Source organism: Corythoichthys intestinalis, chromosome 7 (assembly GCF_030265065.1).
Source record: "Corythoichthys intestinalis isolate RoL2023-P3 chromosome 7, ASM3026506v1, whole genome shotgun sequence".
Lineage (NCBI taxonomy): Eukaryota > Metazoa > Chordata > Actinopteri > Syngnathiformes > Syngnathidae > Corythoichthys > Corythoichthys intestinalis.
In genome coordinates this window covers 21,386,563-21,406,843 of record NC_080401.1, presented here as the reverse complement: position 1 = coordinate 21,406,843, position 20,281 = coordinate 21,386,563, and the positions used below count along the sequence as shown (strand labels likewise).

Here is a 20,281-nt window from a genome sequence, read left to right as displayed (position 1 = left end):
TTGCACTTAAGAAATCATTTACAGGTAGGCCATCATATTCAATGCAAATTTCAACTGAGTCCAGAAATGAACATCAGCACATTGACCAATAGCTAATCACTTGCTGAAGCACAGTGATGGCAGACAGGGTCCGTACACTCCAAATATGCAGAGTTGGTGTGCCCACTGCCTGCACGCTGAACTGCACACTGTTGTATTTTACTGACTTAAATTACCAGATAGCAAAAAAACTGGCTAGCCACAAAATGTGAATCAAAACTGTAGCTTTTTCAATGCGAACAGTTTTATTAACTATTAACCTATTGTATGAAAATAGTGAACACTCAAAAATTTTGAAATTGACGGCCTCTTATTTCAAAGTGATGTGTGTCTTTACAGTAAAAAATAATGTAGATTGTTTCTTAGCAATAATTTTGATTATCTGCTGGGAAAGGCTGCAGCACCTCCGCAACCCCTCGTGAGAAAAGGCAGCATGGAAAATGAATGAATGAATGAATGAATGAATGAATGAATGTTGATTATTTTCTTGCCGATGTTGTGCAACACTGCTCTCTTAGGGTTGAGTTCTAGCAAGTGTGACAACCAACCAGCTTTCCCCTACTTTGTTAGCCAGGGACTCCAGACTCACCGCTGTTCCAGCTAAAGAATCTGGGACCCAGCTACTTATTGGCCTCTCGAACCCGAACGTAATCATCCGTGTAATCAGATTTTTTCGTTGTTGATAACGAGCAGCGTCACTCTTGTGCGTCAGACGTCGTCTCCACAACAACAGAGATGGCGTACGGGAGAGGCGAGAAAATGTTCCGATCTGCGGTAAATTCAGTTTTAAATGACCAAAAACACATTGAGTCGCCAAAATCAACAGTCTGTCTCGCGCTAGCCAATATGAAATAAACTTCTCCGTTTTCCGCTCTCCTCGCATGTTTACGTCCTCGTACTAGACTTATTTGTTGCTTTACTAACGTCACGTTTAATTCAATATTGGGTTTTAAAAGTGTCCCGCTTCAAGTCGGATTGAGTAAAAAAAATCATTGCATGGACACAAAACCCATTATCGGTTCAGTTTGACAACTCTTCCAATGCAGGCTTTGTAGATGAGATAACAAACACAAATGCAGTGTCATCTTTCCTCTACCCAGTGGTGCTTGTGAGTATAAGCAGTACGGAAAATGAATGAATGAATCTTTCCTCTGTACGCAACTTTTATTGATAAATGTGTGTTTTATGTTGTAATATTTTAGAATTTAACTTTGTATTTTGAGCTTTGGAGTTCACATTTAAAAAAAAAAAAAAAGTCATGGTGAACTAAGAAAAGGTCAGACCGGGCATGATGTGCTGCCTCTTTACTCTGACCAGGCAGATTAGCATCAAACAGTGGAATCTGCAGGAGCAGGACTGGGTAGTGAGACACGCACTGACCACGTACATTCACACACATGCAAAAAACACACAAACCTTGAACTTGCATTTTCAAACTCTATGTGGAGGGGGTTGAGCAATGGATCATTGTCATGAGACAACTCAGTCCCACATAAAGTCTGAGACTCTAGAGCTTAATATAAGTGTACTGTAATTATTATTATTTTTTTTTTGCACTGGAATTCTCTGTTGATCTTTGGGGTATTTTGACCAAAGACTAACATTTTTTTATTAAAACACCTGTAAACGGAATTTGAGAAAAATCACACTCTTATTTCCGTTGTTACATTTTGGAAAGAAATCGTTGACTTGATGACATGCTTGCTTGTATTTGTATGATCTTCAATGTGGTAGTTTGCAAGATCCAAATAACTAAATTAGTGGATAAGTGAACAATTTATCTCAAACAAGATATATGCAGTCACACACACACACAAACAAACACAATGAGCATTGTGCCTTATGGCACTAGCTGTTGATACAACTGTTATATAACAGATTGGGACTGCACAGCAGACTGGACACAAAGCTACTATTGGCCTAATTAGACAAGAGATTGCTGATGTTCTGGATAAGGCACATATTTAGTGAGGGATTCTTGCAGAGATTTAAAATCTTTTTTTCTGGATTCCTTCGATGAAAGCAGGATTTTAGTGGCTTAAGTTTTGAGGAAGCTGCTTCCAGATAGCTGAGTAACGCAGATGTCAAGGACCTAAATTCATAAAGTGGATTTGTTTAGCTTGTCTTAAGTTGTCAGTCAAACAAAATCTGCATGTTTCTGCTGAGAAAGGAGTTCAACTCACCCGCGGACTTTCTGCAGTCTCTGCACTCTGTGTCACTTTCTTTTTCTTCTCCTCCTGAGCCACAATGTCTTTCAGATACTCGTTAATCTAAAATGAAGCACCAACAGGATTAACTTTTGCATTGCTAGCGATAGCACTAATAATAATTAGGTCAATTTTAACATACTGTAGTTTTCACTTCCACACTCATAATAGTTGCATTACTGTGTGAACAACATACACTTACTGGCCAGCTATAAGGTACAACAGCACAAATTAATATGCTCCAGTCAGACTGATCCAAATATTGCAAATATTTATAATGGAGAACGATTGCATAAGAGAAAATTATATATTCAGTTTTAAAAAATCTCTTAAATCTTTTATATTTTACTGGAAAACCAAAATTATCGTATTGGCCCGAATATAAGACTGTGTTTTTTGCATTGAAATAAGATTGAAAAAGAGGGGGTCGTTTCATATTCGTGGTCTACACATTATACCCATTCACGACGCCAGATGACGCAAGATATCATTGAAGCGATGTTCTGTTATGACAGATCTCAGCTTCTCTCCCCCATTCACGACGCTAGATGGCGTCAGATATCACTGAAGCGATGATCTGTCATGACAGATCTCAGCTACTAGTTTAACCAGTTTGCATTATTTTATTGCAATGTTTTTCCTTATTCAGATTTGTTTCAAGACTACAGTTACAGTTAGACTTCACTTTGATGGTTAATGCAGTTGTTGCAATTTTGTTGTTTTATCACAATAGATTGGTTTATTTACATTTCCAAAACCAGAAGCCATTCATTTACGAATGTGATTGCACTTTAGTTCACATATTTAAATGTTCAGATATGAAGATTTGAATGAGGCAAAATAACATGATTTTTCTCTGAAATATATTGTTATAATCATTTGTTTCAGATGTACTGTAATTATTTTCTGTATATTAATTTATTTGGGGTTCAAAAAGTCTTTTTTCAATCTTGAGTCTTTAAAAAGAGGGGTTCGTCTTATAATCAGGGCCGTCTTATGTTCAGGCCAATATGGTATCTCTAGAATTAAAATACTAATTGTACTTAGTTCACTCGCTTAAGAAGAGTTTCAGACCTTTGGAATCACAGCACACTCGAGGAAGAGCCATATGGCTGACCAGCAAGCCTTTACAGCCAAGTGTTTTATGTGGTTTACTGAGCAAAGTGTGCAATACGGTTGATTATTGAACCGTACTGAATTACAGTGGCTATTCCGTTGTGCACATACACAAGTGTACATACAACTGAAATGCTGACTGCCACCAACCTTGTTGATCCAGGTGGTAACTGCGCCCTCTGAGTCGGATGGCATTTCCTCTTCAGAGTAGCAGGATGAATATTGACGAATGCTGGCCATCACCTTCTCCACAATCAAAGTGTCCACTGAGTATGCCATCATCAGAGAGTCAATCATTGCCAGATGGGCACTCTGCAAAAAGAAGAATTAGAGGGTGGTTATTAAATTACACCATCACTTGTATCAAGGTGCTAGACTGGCATTCATGAGATAGGGAGGACAAGCAGATAATTTTCAAACACTGTACATCAATCAATTATAATTAGCAACCATATTGTTTTTTTTTTTAATTTTCATATTACCAGTAGTTGTGTGGTTAAGTGTGCTATGCAGTACTTATTACTAATGCTATCAATGTAAAGTGACCATATTTTGATTTCCAAAAAAGAGGACACTTGGCTCGGATTCGAGATACAGTACATACATTTTACTTGCAGTTCACTCAAAGATGCCTTATCACTTTAATATATCTAAAGTGTGCCTCCTCCGTCTGAATAGAAAAAAATCAGTTTTATAAAAAAAAAAATAAATAAATAAATAAAATAATAGCTATACAACCAAAGACACTAATTCAAATTCGCAGAGGGTAACTAACAGGCTTTGTTATTCCTAAAATAATAATGCAAAAAAACACTGACTTAAATAGTGATTTTAAAAAATGCCTCTTCTGTATTGGCGAGTACTTGAATCCTTGAACAAAATAATAGCTGTCTCTTCAATTCTTACTGTAAAAATAAATAATCTGAAACAATGTTTTAAATAATACCTCTTCTGTAGAAAATCCAGCTAAATCCAACAAAAAGCTAATTTCTCCTTCCAGTGAAATAATGCAAATTGAACCGTAGCCTCAAGACTATCATTACAATTGTTGTTGACAAACTGTTATTTCCACTCAATTAATATTCTCATACAATGTTCTAGATTGCACGCAACCAATAAACTGAAATAAACTGACAAACAATTCGACGAGCATGTTCCAAACGCAGCACTTCAAAACTCCATATCCCATAATCCCTAGCACGGCTTACCTTACTGACAGCTAGCACTGGCAGCCGAGGCAAAAATCAAACATTGCTATAAAAGTTTACAATCATTGGCAGCGTAATGATGCGACAATAAACAGGATTTTACAACAGTGTTTCCCACCAATGAACGAGACTGTGGCGGCTCGTTTGGGCCCGCCACAGTCTCGTTTGCCCCCCCCCGCCGGAAAAAAAAATAAAATAAAATAAAGATAATAATCAGATGCGTCAGTCAGCCGATTACACAGCTGTAGCCCACTCCACTCCACTACCCGCGCGAGCGAGAGCGCGCGCGTTCGTGCGTGCACACACACAGACACACGCGCCAACAGGTCGCGCTCATAGACGGGACTACTAGCCTGGTACACCAGACTCATAGCTGTGCTATGCAGGCATGAAAATCTCTCACCTTTCGGTGAAATTCGCCGTTTTGAAGTCAAAAAGGGCGACCTACGTGAATTGCGTAGATCCGAGGAGAAATTCTTTTTGGGAGGAGGGGGGGGAGTCGGGAGGTTTTATTTAATTATTATTATTATCATCATGTGATTAACTTAGTACGTAAACTGAGCACTTAAGAAATCGGTTCTTTAAAAAAGGAACACTTGGACAGTCAGCAAATCCTTCTAGATGCTTCGCTGACGAGAACCAATCATCGGCCCAAGCTGCGTTCCATTATTCCAAACGCGTGCACTCCTTACGTGAACATGGAGTGCTCGGAGAGCCTTTGGTTGCATTGCAAAGCTGCGAAAACAAAAAGCAGGCCTTATCCACACCAGGGCAGGCCAGTGCGCAGCATACACACTTGCCTGTATTTGCCAGCAGATTGAATTTGGTGAGTAATGGTTTCAATCGTTTTCACATTTTGCAATATAAAAAAGTTACTGCCATTCGTTGCAGCTTGCGTTGAACACTGCCAGAGCTAGCCAAATCTTTCATGAAAAAAAATAGCTCCCGTTAAATTAGCGTCAAGCTTGTGTATTTAGCGGTAATATAAACAAAGAAACACACTGTTGAGTCAAATTAAGAGGCATGCTCTCGGATGGAGGGGGGCGCCTCGTATCGCTCCCGTCGTCCACCTGAGACGCGTTATTTTCGGCTGGGACTTGAGCTGACGGCCGGTGTCGACACAACACCAGCCCGACGAGTGGTGGGAATGACTCTTGCTTCTTAAAGCTTTTCAGAAATACAGGGATCCCTCGTTTTTCGCGGTTAATGGGGACCAGAACCCGCCGCAATAAGTGAAAACCCCGAAGTAGCGACCCCCATTTTTTTGTGCGTGTTCACTGTATTTATTCAGATTTTACATTGGAAAAAAGATAACTATATATAAGATATGTTTTTTCATTTTTTTCACCAAAGTATCATTTATAAATGGTTTTCAAGCACTTCAAAATGTAAGAATTATGAAAAGTTTTAAACATGTTACTGCCCCACCGAATTATTTTTTAAACAAGAAGTAGTAGTAAGAAAATGCTTGGCTTTATTAAATACTTCATAGTGAGTCTACTCGAACCCTCTCAGGCTTTGTTAAACGGTGACTGACACATGTGCAAAGTTTTTCTTTTTATATATATATATATATTTTGTTTGAAGCAACTTATTTGATTGAAGTGAAGACACAAATGTCCTAGCCAAAATGTGGCCCAAACGCAAAACAACATTACTTCAATGGAAAAATTTGTTTCAATCAAGAAAAATAGTTTTCAAATGCTTTTTTTGTCTCAAATTTATTTTTGCAATCAAAAACAATTTTTTTAATTGAAGTGACTTTTTTGGGATTAAAAGTATATGCTGTATTTTAATTGAAGCAACTTTTTTTTTTGATAGAAGTAACTTTGTTTTTTGATTGAATAATAAAAACACAAATCTACCTCCATCGTTATTGAGAGAGAAAGAAATTAAGAAAGCTTTAAAACTAAAAGCCACCGGGGAGTCTGTTTTTTTTTTTTTTTTTTTTTTTTTTTTAATATTTATATTTCATTACATAGATATGCCTCGTAGGGAAAGGAGATTGAGGGATTAAAAAAAGGAGTTGGATGAGGCTGCTAAAGGCAGTGGATACTTCATCAGCTGGGTGAATAGCAGACCTGGTAAGAACAAGATTGCAAGGATAGTCGGGTATTAAATACAATTATAAACACAATTACAATGTTATTTTTCCATAAGATTTTATGTCATTGCTTTATTAATCATTAGGTGCTAGAGTTGTTAAGTATGGATAATAATGAAATAATAGTTTTGAGAAAACTGTGCTGTTGGTGGCTCAGTGACCATCTGATGTGGTTTGTTCTCAGATGAACAAGTTGAGGAAGGAAGTTTTGATGCAGAGGTTGAAGGAACAAAAGAGACAGACTGACTGAGTCACAGCCAGAAAGTGTTGATGACAGTTTTGATTTCTATTCACTGTTACCCCCTCCCAATTAAAGTATGTCACAGTCGCAGCCAATTATTATCTAAAGCTGGTTAAAATTGAAGTTATGTTGTTTTAAGGTGTATTAAATACTTATTCATGTGCCCCTTTTGATCTACGAGCACCCGCCCCTCCACCGGTCTCTGCACGAAACACAGTGTGGGCCGACAGAGCTCAATATTTTGTTGGGGTGTACAGTGTACTGGAACATATTTCCTCCACACCCTTCTCACCTTTTTAACCCCTGACCCATTTTCATGCCTGGCTATGAGAGTATGAGTCTGGCCACCATTCAGCAGAAAAAAATTTCCAGGGCGGAGCCAGCCACAGCAAATAGACAGAGGAGCGGACCAATCAGCGACGGGCTGACGCGACGTCGGTAAAGCGACAAAAAAACTAGCGAGAGACATTTCAACATATTCAACATGGCTAGCGCGAGACAGACTTGGTTTTAGCGACTCGATGTGTTTTTGGTCATGTAAAACCGAATTTACCGCGGATTGGAACATATTGCCGCTGAGTCTGGTGTACCAGGCTACGGGACTACTGTCTGCTGCATTCTGCTGCATTTGGCGCGATCCGGCAACACCGCATACAGCAATTTATATTACATTCAGTGGTCTCAAAATGCCCTAAAGAGATACACCAGGGTTGAAAATGTACACACACACCCTACCCTGAGGGTCGGAGACCCTCCCACCACAGTCTCCTAAAATCCTGTGGGAAACACTGGATTACACCAGTACAAAGCTCCAACAGAAGTCAGCAGTTGCCAAAGGTAAGTTTAGCAAGTGTACATATCGATAGCCTGTGAGCTCCTGTAGTCACGACTCACAAAGGTTTGTTTGTGAATGAGAATTAACAGTTGACACCATGATAGAGCCAGTCTGTGACTGTGCACGCATGCGCAAATTTGTATCCAAAATATATTTTCGACTTAATTGCGCTTTTAGGGACATGAGCATTTGATTGTATACGTATTGAACGCAAGTCTTAACAACTGGGCAGGCTCTTTGGAAAGACATCATAGGCCCGACAGCACCGTAGTATTCTGTGCAAATCGTCAGTCAAAAATTTTTTTCATGAATTTATAAAACCCCGCCGGACGCCACAGACAGAATGTAAAAAGTGGACATGTACACGCAAAAGAGGACGTTTGGTCCCCCTATATTACTGTAAACTACAATTAGTCAGGATCAATACATTTCAATTCTACATTTTGACCTTCCCCTAGCAGGCAATGAATTCCCCAGATTTTCCAAGAAATATGATGTCTGTCGCTTTTAAAGAAATTTGCACTATTGTTTCATAGAACCACTTTCTCTATGATGCTTACGAGTGCTATGCTAAATTTGGAGTCTGTGGCAACCTAGGAGTAAACCAATCCCTTTTAATAACAGGCTGCCAAGCTGTTTTTTCTTCGCCTTCATTGAGTCTGTCCAAGCACTGAGATAATTTCCTTGGAAAACATTAACCAAACAAAACAAACAAACAAACAAACAAACTAACTAACTAACTAACTAACTAACTAACAAATAAAACAAAACAAAAAAAAGTCATGGTATTAGTTACTACATTACTTCTGGATGTAGCCACAATAAATGAAGAGCTCTCGATAAGCCCAATTCAAACGTGACTGCTTTCTTTGGAGGGAATTGCCCTCTTTCATCTGATCTCATCTCCCCAATAAGCTTCAGATATTGATTTATACGCTGCCTCTCACTTACTGAATGAATGAGTCACCACAGCACACTTCAGACTGTGTACTAAGCTTTAAAGCAGAAATGTGAAGTAATTTCATCACATGCCAAATAGGGTAACAAATTGATTAAAGTAATTAAACATTGTCCAACAAATAAAGCATGAAAAAAATAATTTATCTGTTGTATATTTGACAAAATAATTGTGTTTCCGAAGTTCGAGCCTGAAAGGGGATGAACCCGGAGGTGATACGTAACACCGAGAACAGCGATGGCAGCACTCCATACATACGGCCGCCATAAAAGCCCTTCAAACAATGATTCAAACAGCGATATAAGCGATAGATCGAGCGCAAGGGAGGAGATCCAAGTTTTTGAAGAGTTGGAGGAAGAAGAGGAGGCTGGCATTTTATGTTGGACCTAACATGTATTAGCCAGACGCTAATCAGGATGCAAATAATGTGCCTAGTCTACCTGACATGGAAAGTAGACAAGACCCATTGAGATTACAAGATTCGTAAGATATAGGCTGTTATTATTTTCATGATTTGAAGATGCAGGCATTTGCACATAATTTTATGTTTTTGTCTATCTGATGACATTGTTTAAAAAAATAATAATCAGACTTCATGTTAATTTTGGCAGATCCGGCAGCTCTCGTGCATATAAAATAATAATATAAAAACGTTGGGGGGAAAGAAGGAGTCGTTGATGGCTTTCTCCACTTTATTGTGGCAACAATAAGAAAACAAAATAATAGCGGACTGCCTTCACATTCGACCGCAAAGTTTTGCTTCTCGCTCATCTCCGCCTCGCCTCGTACTACCAGCTACTACTACTTCCAGTCCCAGCGTCTCTTAAACAGATCATGCATAGTGTCTTGTTATGAGCTTTTTGTTGACAAAGGTATCAAACACACGGCGTGCTGACAACTTTGTTTCTTGGATACATATGGAGCTAACAGTACAAACACAGCTTGGGGCTCTCGGCAGGAAGTGGCGTCTAATGGTGTGAGGAAATGTAGTTTTTTCACACAAGCGAACAGATTACAAAGCACCACTTCAGTGTTGTCCCGAGACTACATTTCCCATGATTCACTGCGTGACTTGAGCCGCTCACTGATTCGCTGCGAGATTGACTCAGTGCCAACACACTAGTTGTCACCTTTCAGCGGCTCTCGTAAAACACAAACTAGAAGGCTATCAAGCGATCACCGTGAAAGAAACGCCGAACCGTACAAATGCAATGCAATGCTTGGAGCATGAAGGTGGAAATACATAATACAAATACAAATAAATGTGCACAAACTCACCGGCGGTGTGTGTCTCTTACGGCAACGTGGCCGTGAATTACCACGACACCGACCTGGTTATATGCACATCTACACACCTTTCCCGATTGACAGTGGATTAACCCTTTCGGACAAGATCGTAGATGACGCACAATTTAAACATGCTTAACCTAGCGAGCACAACAAAAACTATGATCGGGGATTGCAACGAGTTGGATTTCGGCTAACGTCGCTAGCTTCTACTGTACATTCCACAACAGTTGGCAGCTCTGCTTTGATAAAGTCATCAGTCATCTATCCAAAAATCACACTTACTTTTTGGCAAATCCTTGATCATAAGCAGACCGGTTTAAGGAAGCAGGCATCTTCAAAGTGTTTGTAGCAGAGAACACTACTCGATGATGGCGTGAGATTCATTCGCTTCGTGAGGACGAAAGATGTCCATTTACGTGCCCTGCTATCCTTTGGCCACTCAAACAACTTTTCGTTAGAGTGAGAACAAAACATCGCCACACACCGCCGTGGCATCTTACCGAGAAACAATGCAACAAACAATACTGTTCTATGGCGGACTTCCCTCGCACTTCTAGGTGTGACGTCATTTCCGAAGATTGCCGAAGAAAAGCATTTTCGTTGTCAAGGGCGTTGCTATGGGTTAAACAAAGAATCTGGAAGGGTTGCGTTAAAAAAAATAACGAAAATATGCTTATAATTGTTTAGCCATTGATATTATTCAAAAACATGGTTGGCCAACCTTAGTTCACATTTCCGCTTTAACAATGATTTTTGCCTTTGATCGTCGACCTACGGAGGTGTCTTAGGCAAGATCGATCGTTAACTTTAAGTAACAAACGCCAGCTGCACTGGTGACCAAGAAAAACAGTTTGGTCGCAGTGCTTAGCAGGAGGGAGGGTGAGAATAGAAAAACATAAATATATACAGTATTTTTAATTAAAAACCCAATCCTTTTTACCCGATTCTGATCATCTGAAAAATGGCGCGATCGGCCCGATTTTCGATTATGTGTTAGGATCGGGACATCTTTAATGAATACAATGTGGTCATAGTGAGTCAACCAAAGTCTTCCCAAACAGAGCTATTCAAGTCATCTGGTGAAAATTCTTCTCGATTTAATATCGCAATTATCGCTAACTCCCCAAAAAATTGCAGTGTCAGTTTTTTTCCATTATCGTTCAGCTCTGATAGCCACTGACTGACATACCTTTATTGAAAGCTTGGAAACTCACTCACTTCTTCGTTGCAACATGATGGAACGACACACAGCAATTAATAATATCTCTCCATGGCTTGAAAGGAATATCGTCTTTTCTTAATGCCTAAAGACTCATTCAAAATTTTCTCTTGCTGTCAAATTCCCGACAGTTTAAAACGGACGTCTATGAGCTGACACAAATCAATAGTCACCATATTCGTGCACCTGGCCAATACAATGTAAGGTGCGAGTTAGAAACCCTAGAATATAGTGACGTCAGCAAGTCCTTCATTTAGGCCGCCCAGAAAATAAGAAAGTTTATTGCTATTTTCAGCAATTCTGCACCAAATTGTTCTAGGTCTCATGACTTTTTCAGCACTTAATTTTAAACATATTACATGTTTTTGAAACAAATTACTAAAATACGTGGATTTACAGGAACTCTAATGTGTAAATTGTAGCTGCCATGCACGATTCAATCCCCTCTGCCAATCGACCAAAAATATCACACAGTACTATAGAATATCCAAGAATGTCATTGCAGTTTTTGAGATATTAATATTAGTTACTTAAAAGTGTTTCCTTTATCTACTTTATGCAAACAAGCTGTTAATGAGTTGGCAAGTGTTCGTGAGTTGCTGTGAAACAAAAATGGATGGCCAGGAAAAGATTAGCTGATTATGTGTGAATGTCAGATGAATGCTAGAGGGAAGAAAAATAGCCTTTGTATCCAGATGGGTATTTACTGCCCACAGAAAAGGCACTGCGATTTAAAGTAAGGCCTGTCCCATTGTGATGAGGATTGACATTTGGATTAGCTGATTGCACATGATTCTTTCAGATGAGCTTTATTTCATATTTCCACGAAAGCGTATAATTTGTATAACACACCCTGCTAAATGCCCAATGTTCATTTTGATTGGACTCATACACTTAAATCAGGAAAGTAAATTTTTACCTTGCCTATGTTTTCACTTGCGTAGTACTAGTACATTATGTTAGACACCTATTGATTTATTTTTCCAATATTACATATATACTTTTTTGGCTTTCGTTTCTGCGTTTCATATTTTTTTCACAATGATCTGCTAAAAGGTGACATATCCCTCATATTGAAGACCTTATACATAATTACAATACAGTGGTACCTCGACAAAATGAATGCATCGACATACGATCCTTTCGAGATCCAACATAAAATTTGACAAGTCATTTGTCTCGAAATGTGACAACATGAGCGAAATACGACAGCATCGCAATTTCATTGTTTTGCTGCAAGACGGCAGCGAGGTGGATTTTCTTGTGCAGGTCGTGAAAAAAGGTGACGCATACTAGATTGAAAAAAAATTATAGAAAAATATGAGGGTGGTGTGCGCGTCAGTGAACTGCCTCGACAATATGGCTGGAATATGTCTACGATCTCGAAGGTCCTCAAGCAGATAGAAACCATCCAATGGGACAACTATCCTTTCTAAATGTCATAGCGCTATTTCGGAGGAGATGGAATGCCTTTTGCTGATATGGATTAAGGATAATGAGACCTCCACCCCCCGTCTCCTCTGACCTCCGTTCATTAGTCTGTACAAGTTAAGGTGACAATAAAAACACTTTTAGTTACGATTTATTATTATGATGATTTGTATTCATAATTTATTTGTTTTGCTATGTGTAATTGCTATTTGTAATTGAACCTGCAGTATGTATTAACGATTTAACATAGGTTTTTGGGCTGTGGAACAATTTAATTGAATTATAATATATTCTTTTGGGAAAATACTGCTCGACATATGACCGTTTAAATTTACAAATCGGCTTAGAGCAAATTAAATTCCTAGAGGTACCACACACTGCATTTTTTTCGAACATTGACTGAAATCTATTTACAGTAACTATTATCAAAGTGGATTTAGAGTCAGACAGGATCCCTTAATTCTGTGGAAAACCTTAGGAGAATTGACATTTTAGTTTATAAGATGAACAGTGGTTCACTACGTCATGCTGCAGTATGCCCTTGAAACTCACTGACTCCTAAGCTACAAGCTTTGCTGATTATAGCATCATCTTCAGTCAAGTCTAAGGGTATCCTGTGGGAAAACAAACCAACTGAACCAAATAGTAATATACTGCTGCCCCCTGGACCTCCTATTGGCTGAAAGTTTTAAATATGGAGTAAAATGTAAAAATAAATCAATAAAAATTGGGGTATGTTCAGCATCTCGGCCATCGGCCATAAGGCACCAGAAAAATCTGTCCAGTATTAAATACAATCATGAAACCTCAACTGAGCATTGAAAAGCACTCAGATGACCTCATTTCCTATCGCGCCTGTATGTAGGTGACAATAATGACATTTATTCCGCAGTATTTAACAATGTTGCACTAACCCGCAGTTGATTTTTTTTTTTTATTAGGGATGTAACGATCCGATGACGTGATTGGAAATCGAGCCAATGGCGCCATTTTTCAGAGGATTGGAATCAGGTGAATCAGGTTTTCAAATAAGAAAATATATTTATGTTTTTCCGCTTTATGCTCGAACACCTTCTCACCCTCCATCCTGCTGCTTTCCTTAGACACCAGTGCAGCTGGTGTTTGGTACTTAAAGTTAACGATAATTGACAGGTTCAAAGCTTTGATCTGGCAAGCAAAGGCTCCACGATCAAAGGCACAAATGTGTTAATCATTATTTCGTCAATCTTCGTTGTCAGAGGCTGTTCTCGGCAGCGCGGGCGTCAAAGCTTGAGTGAATTTCAGTGGACTCACTTAATGAAGCATTAAATAAAGACAAGCATTTTTCTACATTATTCTTGTTCTAAACTAATTCACATTTTAAAGGTGGCGTGATGAGACAGTGGTTAGCACATCCACCTCACAGTTTTGGGATAGTGAGTTCAATCCCGGCTCCGGCCTTCCTCTTTGGAGTTTGCATGATCTTCCCGTGCCTGCGTGGGTTTTCTCCGGGTTTCTGCCACATCCCCCAAAAAACGTGCATGGTATGCTGATTTAACACTCCAAATTGTCCGTAGGTGTTAGTGTGAACGTGAATGCTTGTGTGTCTATACTAGTATGTGCCCTGCGACTGGCTGGCAACCTGATCAGGGTGTACCCTGCCTTCTGCCTGGAGATAGCTGTGATAGGTTCCAGCATCCCCGTGACGTTAGTGAGGATAAGCGGTTCAGAAGCTGAATTAAATATACGGTATGCAAGTTATGTAGAGTGATTAAAAGTATGTTGTTAAAGGTGATGCAATGAAAAATGTGTAAATGTATATGTAAAAAGAAAAAGGAAACCTGCTTATTAGGCTGATATTATGAAGCTAAAGTGGAAGATTTTTAAGATTTGGGAGGTTTCATTTTAGTTTGTAAAACATGTACGGGTTAAATGAAGAATTAAGATTCAAAGTAAGATGTAAGATTGCTTAATAACTGTCTTAACATTTTATTCGACTCTGTACAGTGACTAAGTAATCATAATCTTGACTTTAAATGAATGCAACTTTTCCGGTTAGTCGGCTAGCTGTATGTTTGATGAGTCAATTTGCCCAGAAAAGACAGGAGTGGAAAAAATTGTAAACATGTCAAAATCGTGTACCATGTTATTTAGTTGTTATGCAAGCAATACTGAAAAAGCCTGTTCTTATTGTGGCATTCAAGTTAATGTATTTTTAGCCATAGGATGAATTTCAACCAAAATGTTCGTCTTAATGCCAATGACTGCAGTTTTGTATAATCTTGGATCAGGGTTAATAAATTTACATCCAAATTATGATGATTACCTATCTGATTCAAAGTTCGCTTGGTAGATAATATGCTCATTTAAAAGCCTGCCAAACAATGAGATTTAGATAAACTGTGGTCTACAATCACTTATAGGAGTGAAGTTTTCTGAAATACAATTACTACGGTTCGCAAAACTAACTTTCAAATTATGTAGGAACTAAAGGCTGGGCTGGCAACCAGTTCAGGGTGTAACGCACCTTCTGGGCATCGTTAATTGGGATATGCTCCAGCAACGTTTGAGCCTTGTGAGGATAAGGAAGCTGAATGAATGCATGAAGGAATGAATGTATGATTACGCTTACAGGTAGGTTTTATTAAAGCTTCATCACATAGGGCAGAACTGCAAAAAAAAAAAAATCGAAAAACACCTTTGTATTCCATCAATAGATTTTTGCATTTTATCTTTTTCAGAGTCACATCAAAACCTAGAGTCTATCACAGCTTAAATGCCAGGGGAGACAGGCAGACAACATCCTGGACTGATCAATAGTCACTAAAAGTATGAATGTAAAGAGCGCAGAGTTGGTATTTTTTCGCAATGTTAGCCAATTATAGGAATGACTACAAGAGACAATAAATAGTATCGTCTTTACTCTCAAGTATTAAATGTGTACCGATGATACAGCAGAATGCAAGGAATAGAACAGAACATTTAATCATCACATTCATTTTTGTGCCTTGATTTGAACATGATTCTTGTTTGTTGACCACCACTACTAAGTGGTACCTGTACCTGCTCTTCCATTTGCTATACAGTTTTAAACTCATTACAATAGTAATTCTATCTAAATCAAATGAAATACCTTATAGTAACAGGGGGAAAAAAGGCAAAAGCCTTTGTAGATCTAACCAGGGGGGCTATTTCTTCTGGAAACAACGTTCACTGGTTCACATACTCAAAAAGCTTATTACTACACAAAGTCCGTTGACAGTTGTGAGCAGAGAAAAAGGTCGTCGTGTAATAAGCACACTGCCTACCCATCCATGCTATGTCGTCCCAGAGTGGCCGCTGGCACTGAGCACAACATGCTGGCTGTGACTTCACTGAGGCTGATGAGAACAGAGAGTACTTGGATCAGCTTCCCTTCTACACTGATGCTTCCACTCCTCTTTGTGCATGTGAACAATTGCAGAAAAAAAATCTGGGCAGCGGATTTTTGTTAAATGCAGAAAAAAAAATTCTCCTTTCCTTTCATTGCTGTGTTTGGGAGTGTTAGAGCACGTTAGAATTTCTGCTTGGCCCTTTATATATTGTGCTCACCGTTCCATCCCCCCCATCATTCACATCAAACATATGACGTGCAAGCATGAGCTCTTCCTACTCTCCCAAACACCCACACACACCAGCAAACAACACCCCGCACATTGGCGTGTTACCATGGAAACCGAGCGCCTTTCCAATAGTGTGATGGAAGCAGCAGAGATAGAGACAAGCAGAGAGAACCCTGTGCATCTTCTCCATCATGAAAGATACTGTAAGTGCAACAATTACCAGTAAATGACAACTACTCCACTATAAAATGAATGTAAATATAACAGCTCCATCAAAGGAAGATGAGAGCAGTGTTGGGACTGAACAGACAGGTGGATGGGGGAAGGCAAAACACAGTGGGAGTGTCCAGTAATAGGCTGTATTGGCACCATGGAAAAAGTGCTTAGAAAATGGATTTCGTTCCACTGAAATGGATCTACATGACCTCTGCATTGTAATTTACAGACGTTGCTAATTACTACCAAAAAAAAAAGTTCTACTCACGGTTTCCAGTCATTTTTTAGTAATTAGCGTTTTCGTGTCGGTCTTTTTTTCCCCCGTGGCGCAGTGATATTGATACGGCGGAGTCGTATCGTCAGTGTGTGAAGCCATTTTAGGTCACGTGCACCAATAGGAGACGAGGACTGTTGCTATGCACTTCGAAAACAAACAATATGGCGGCGACCGTGTCAAGCTACGACACGAGCGAAGATGAACCAAAGATAAGAAAACCGCATTCGGAATTTAGTCAAAAGGCATCGAAACGATGCTATATGCATCTCTCAACTGTCCAAGGGCGAAAAAGGGCAGGAATTTAGAAAAAACGTGCAGAGCCCGCGTGGTTGCGTCAGACAATGGCTTTCTCTCCAGGCTCCGTCGAAGGATCTTGCTGAAAATGCGTCGACTGGGATTTTTAACGACATTGACTACAGGTAAGCCACACACACGCCTTTTGTTGTGAATAACTATGGGAGTTGTGGGCTTCTGGTCAGATCACAATTGAAGTTAAGACTTGCAATGTGAGTTCTGGGCTGTAGCGGTCATTATTATGATGTTAGATTGTTAACTTTGAGCAAAAAGTTTAGATTGACAAATAACATAGTATTTAGTCTGTTTAACCGTAGTTCCAAAAACCTATTTGATAATTTTATTCAGGAAAAAATGGCAGAATGGACAAGCCTATATAATTTGGATTGGAAGATTATGTAAATATGATATGGATGAAACAGTTCTCACATGGTTTATGTGTGTGTGCGTGTTTTTCAGAACTGAAACACCCTTCACTGACAGCTGCAACTTCTTCTGTGAGACCGTCGTCCATTAAAAGATTAGAGTTGACCAGGAAGTGCTGCGAATGGACAAGCTTGTGGAAATATGGCTTTATTGGGACCATGGAAAAAGTGCTTAGAAAATGTATTTTTTTCAAAGACAATACCCTCCTAACTTAGTCACCAGCCAGAAATGTATCTTGATGTGAATACACAAAAATACAGATCTAGTGTTGCTGTTTTTGCTTGTTTTCGGTGTTATATTAATTCTGGCAACACAAAATCTTTATCAAATGTCATAAACACATCTACCAAACATTTGAAACAAGTATTGGTGCCTTAGTATACACATAGGTGAATTCAGAATGAGAAATGTAGCTAATTTCTTGAAGGAAACACTTCAACATTAATGATTTGCACCCAGCACAATGAAATATATATTGAATTAAGCTAAAGGCTTATGTGTCATATTAAAAATATCACAACCTACTATGCAATGAAATATATAAAATAAAAAATGCACGCCATGATCATAAATAGCTGAAAATCAACCCAATTGCTACCACACCCTCCTAAATGTGAATCATGGCAAAAATGGAATAAGACAAAAAAATTACCGGGTGATCAAAAATATAATGTGCCAAAATCATAACGTGATACTTAAAAAATGAAAGACATCACAAAAGAAGTGATGGACACGTGTTGAAGATAACTTCCAAGTTTTATTTCATGTTTCACAAGTGCTCAAATGTGAGCACACCCAGCAGCACGGACAAAATCAAGCCACGATGAGAATTCCTCTCAAACGTGTGCATGTCGCAGTTATTGTCTTGATTGCAACTGTTGTTCGATATTTCGCATCATCAGTACTTGCTGGACGTGTTGGTATGTTAAAGACAAAGTTCGTTATCCATCTTTATGGCACATAACGTATGTTATACACTAAGTGTATGTTCCACCACTTCCAGCAAATATTGATGACATGAAAGATTACATAACAGACGCAATCAACGCGGGAGGGAGGAATTCTCATGTCAACTTGATGTTGTCCATGCTGCTGGTGATGGCCATATTTGAGTACTATGAAAACATGAAATTAAACTTAGTTACTTCCTACATCTGTCCAAGGTAGTTTTTTTTTTAATGTTTTTCATTTTTGACATGGCATTTTGATTTTGGCACAGCCTTTTTTAATCACACTGTATATACACAAAAGTTTGGAATCATTGAAGTATGGTACTGTTGGTACACATTTATTTAAACATGGAAGTGTCTCATACTATAAAAATACACATTACACATACAAATATTGAAAAACGAAAAAAAAAAAAAAGAAATAAAAGAATAGTAAAACTATACATGACAACATTACTCCTCAAAATCGCTTTACTCAAAGTCATCATCCCATCCAAATGTCTTCTGTTTCTTTGGAAACATTCTCACATGCTTGGCACCGATATAAATTTAAGTTTAAGTTTTGCAGACATACAGGAACATCTTCCCATGTCACAATTGGTTGCCTTTCAACTACAGTTGACTACTTGAAAAACAGTATCAGGGGCAGGATTTTTAGTCATCCATGTCACTGCCAACTGCCCATCCTCAATGTCCCACCCATTCCCAATGGGTGAAGGGGCACACATTTTAACTGTCAGACAACGTTTCATAATTGCTGCTTGATAGTTTGCTGTCCTGCAATGTTGGTACAGAGCATCAGTTTTGGGGGGAATAGAATGTTCTGGCAAGGCTGACGAGGCTATACAGAAAGATCTGCATTTGGCATCATTTTTGGCACATGACTGGCCAAAAAGGTGGCACACGTATTTACACAACGTGTTAAATGTTTGTAGGTCAAGTTTAAAACTGCTGCCCAGCTTTGCAAACCCAGTCAGGTATTCTTTTTTATGACGTGCAAAAGAAAAGGTTTTTTTTGCCTTTGCCATGAAAGGCACAAGCAGAGTCACAACCTGTGAATGTATGGATGCCAATGAGTGCTGAACACACACTAGTGCCAGGAGCTGCAGAGACCTTAGAGACGTCAGTCCTCGTTCTGTTGCCTCCTCCTGTGAAAAAATGCAATTTACACTGTAAATCTATCTGCAGACTTACAGCAATCACTGCCACGTCAGTATCAGGGCTTTTATTGACTACAGCTTGATGTTCTTGAGCCAAAAGTTTTATTTAACCATTGTCACCCATAACTGGTATGCAATAAAAAGTTATACTGGATTCACTTTCGACACACTGTACACTATATACATTTTATAACAAAGTGGTATTGATATCTGGGCTAAAAAATGGTATCGTTACAACACTAGTTTAAATAAGAATTTTTTGAGCATAAGTTAATAACAATTAACCTTGTAGTAAAGGCGTGCGTGTGGCTTACCTGTAGTGAATGTCGTTAAAAATCCCAGTCGTCGCATTTTCAGCAAGATCCTTCGACGGAGCCTGGGGAGAAAGCCATTGTCTGACGCAACCACGCGGGCTCTGCACGTTTTTTCTAAATTCCTGCCCTTTTTCGCCCTTGGACAGTTGAGAGATGCATATAGCATCGTTTCGATGCCTTTTGACTAAATTCCGAATGCGGTTTTCTTATCTTTGGTTCATCTTCGCTCGTGTCGTAGCTTGACACGGTCGCCGCCATATTGTTTGTTTTTGAAGTGCATAGCAACAGTCCTCGTCTCCTATTGGTGCACGTGACCTAAAATGGCTTCACACACTGACGATACGACTCCGCCGTATCAATATCACTGCGCCACGGGGGAAAAAAAGACCGACACGAAAACGCTAATTACTAAAAA

At 39.0% G+C, this 20,281-nt stretch overlaps 1 protein-coding gene across 5 annotated transcripts in view; it reads right to left on the bottom strand.

Annotated features, from left to right (window-relative positions):
* The window catches only part of camsap2a (calmodulin regulated spectrin-associated protein family, member 2a), a 58,726-nt gene that overhangs the window by 31,755 nt on the left and 6,690 nt on the right, over positions 1–20,281 (bottom strand). For all 5 annotated transcript variants that reach the window (XM_057840805.1, XM_057840807.1, XM_057840806.1 and 2 more), the window contains 2 exons: positions 3,513–3,674; positions 2,223–2,309 (listed from right to left, as the gene is read on the bottom strand). In XM_057840805.1, the coding sequence (XP_057696788.1) occupies positions 2,223–2,309; positions 3,513–3,674 (249 nt within the window). The remainder of the gene's footprint in view (positions 1–2,222; positions 2,310–3,512; positions 3,675–20,281) is intronic.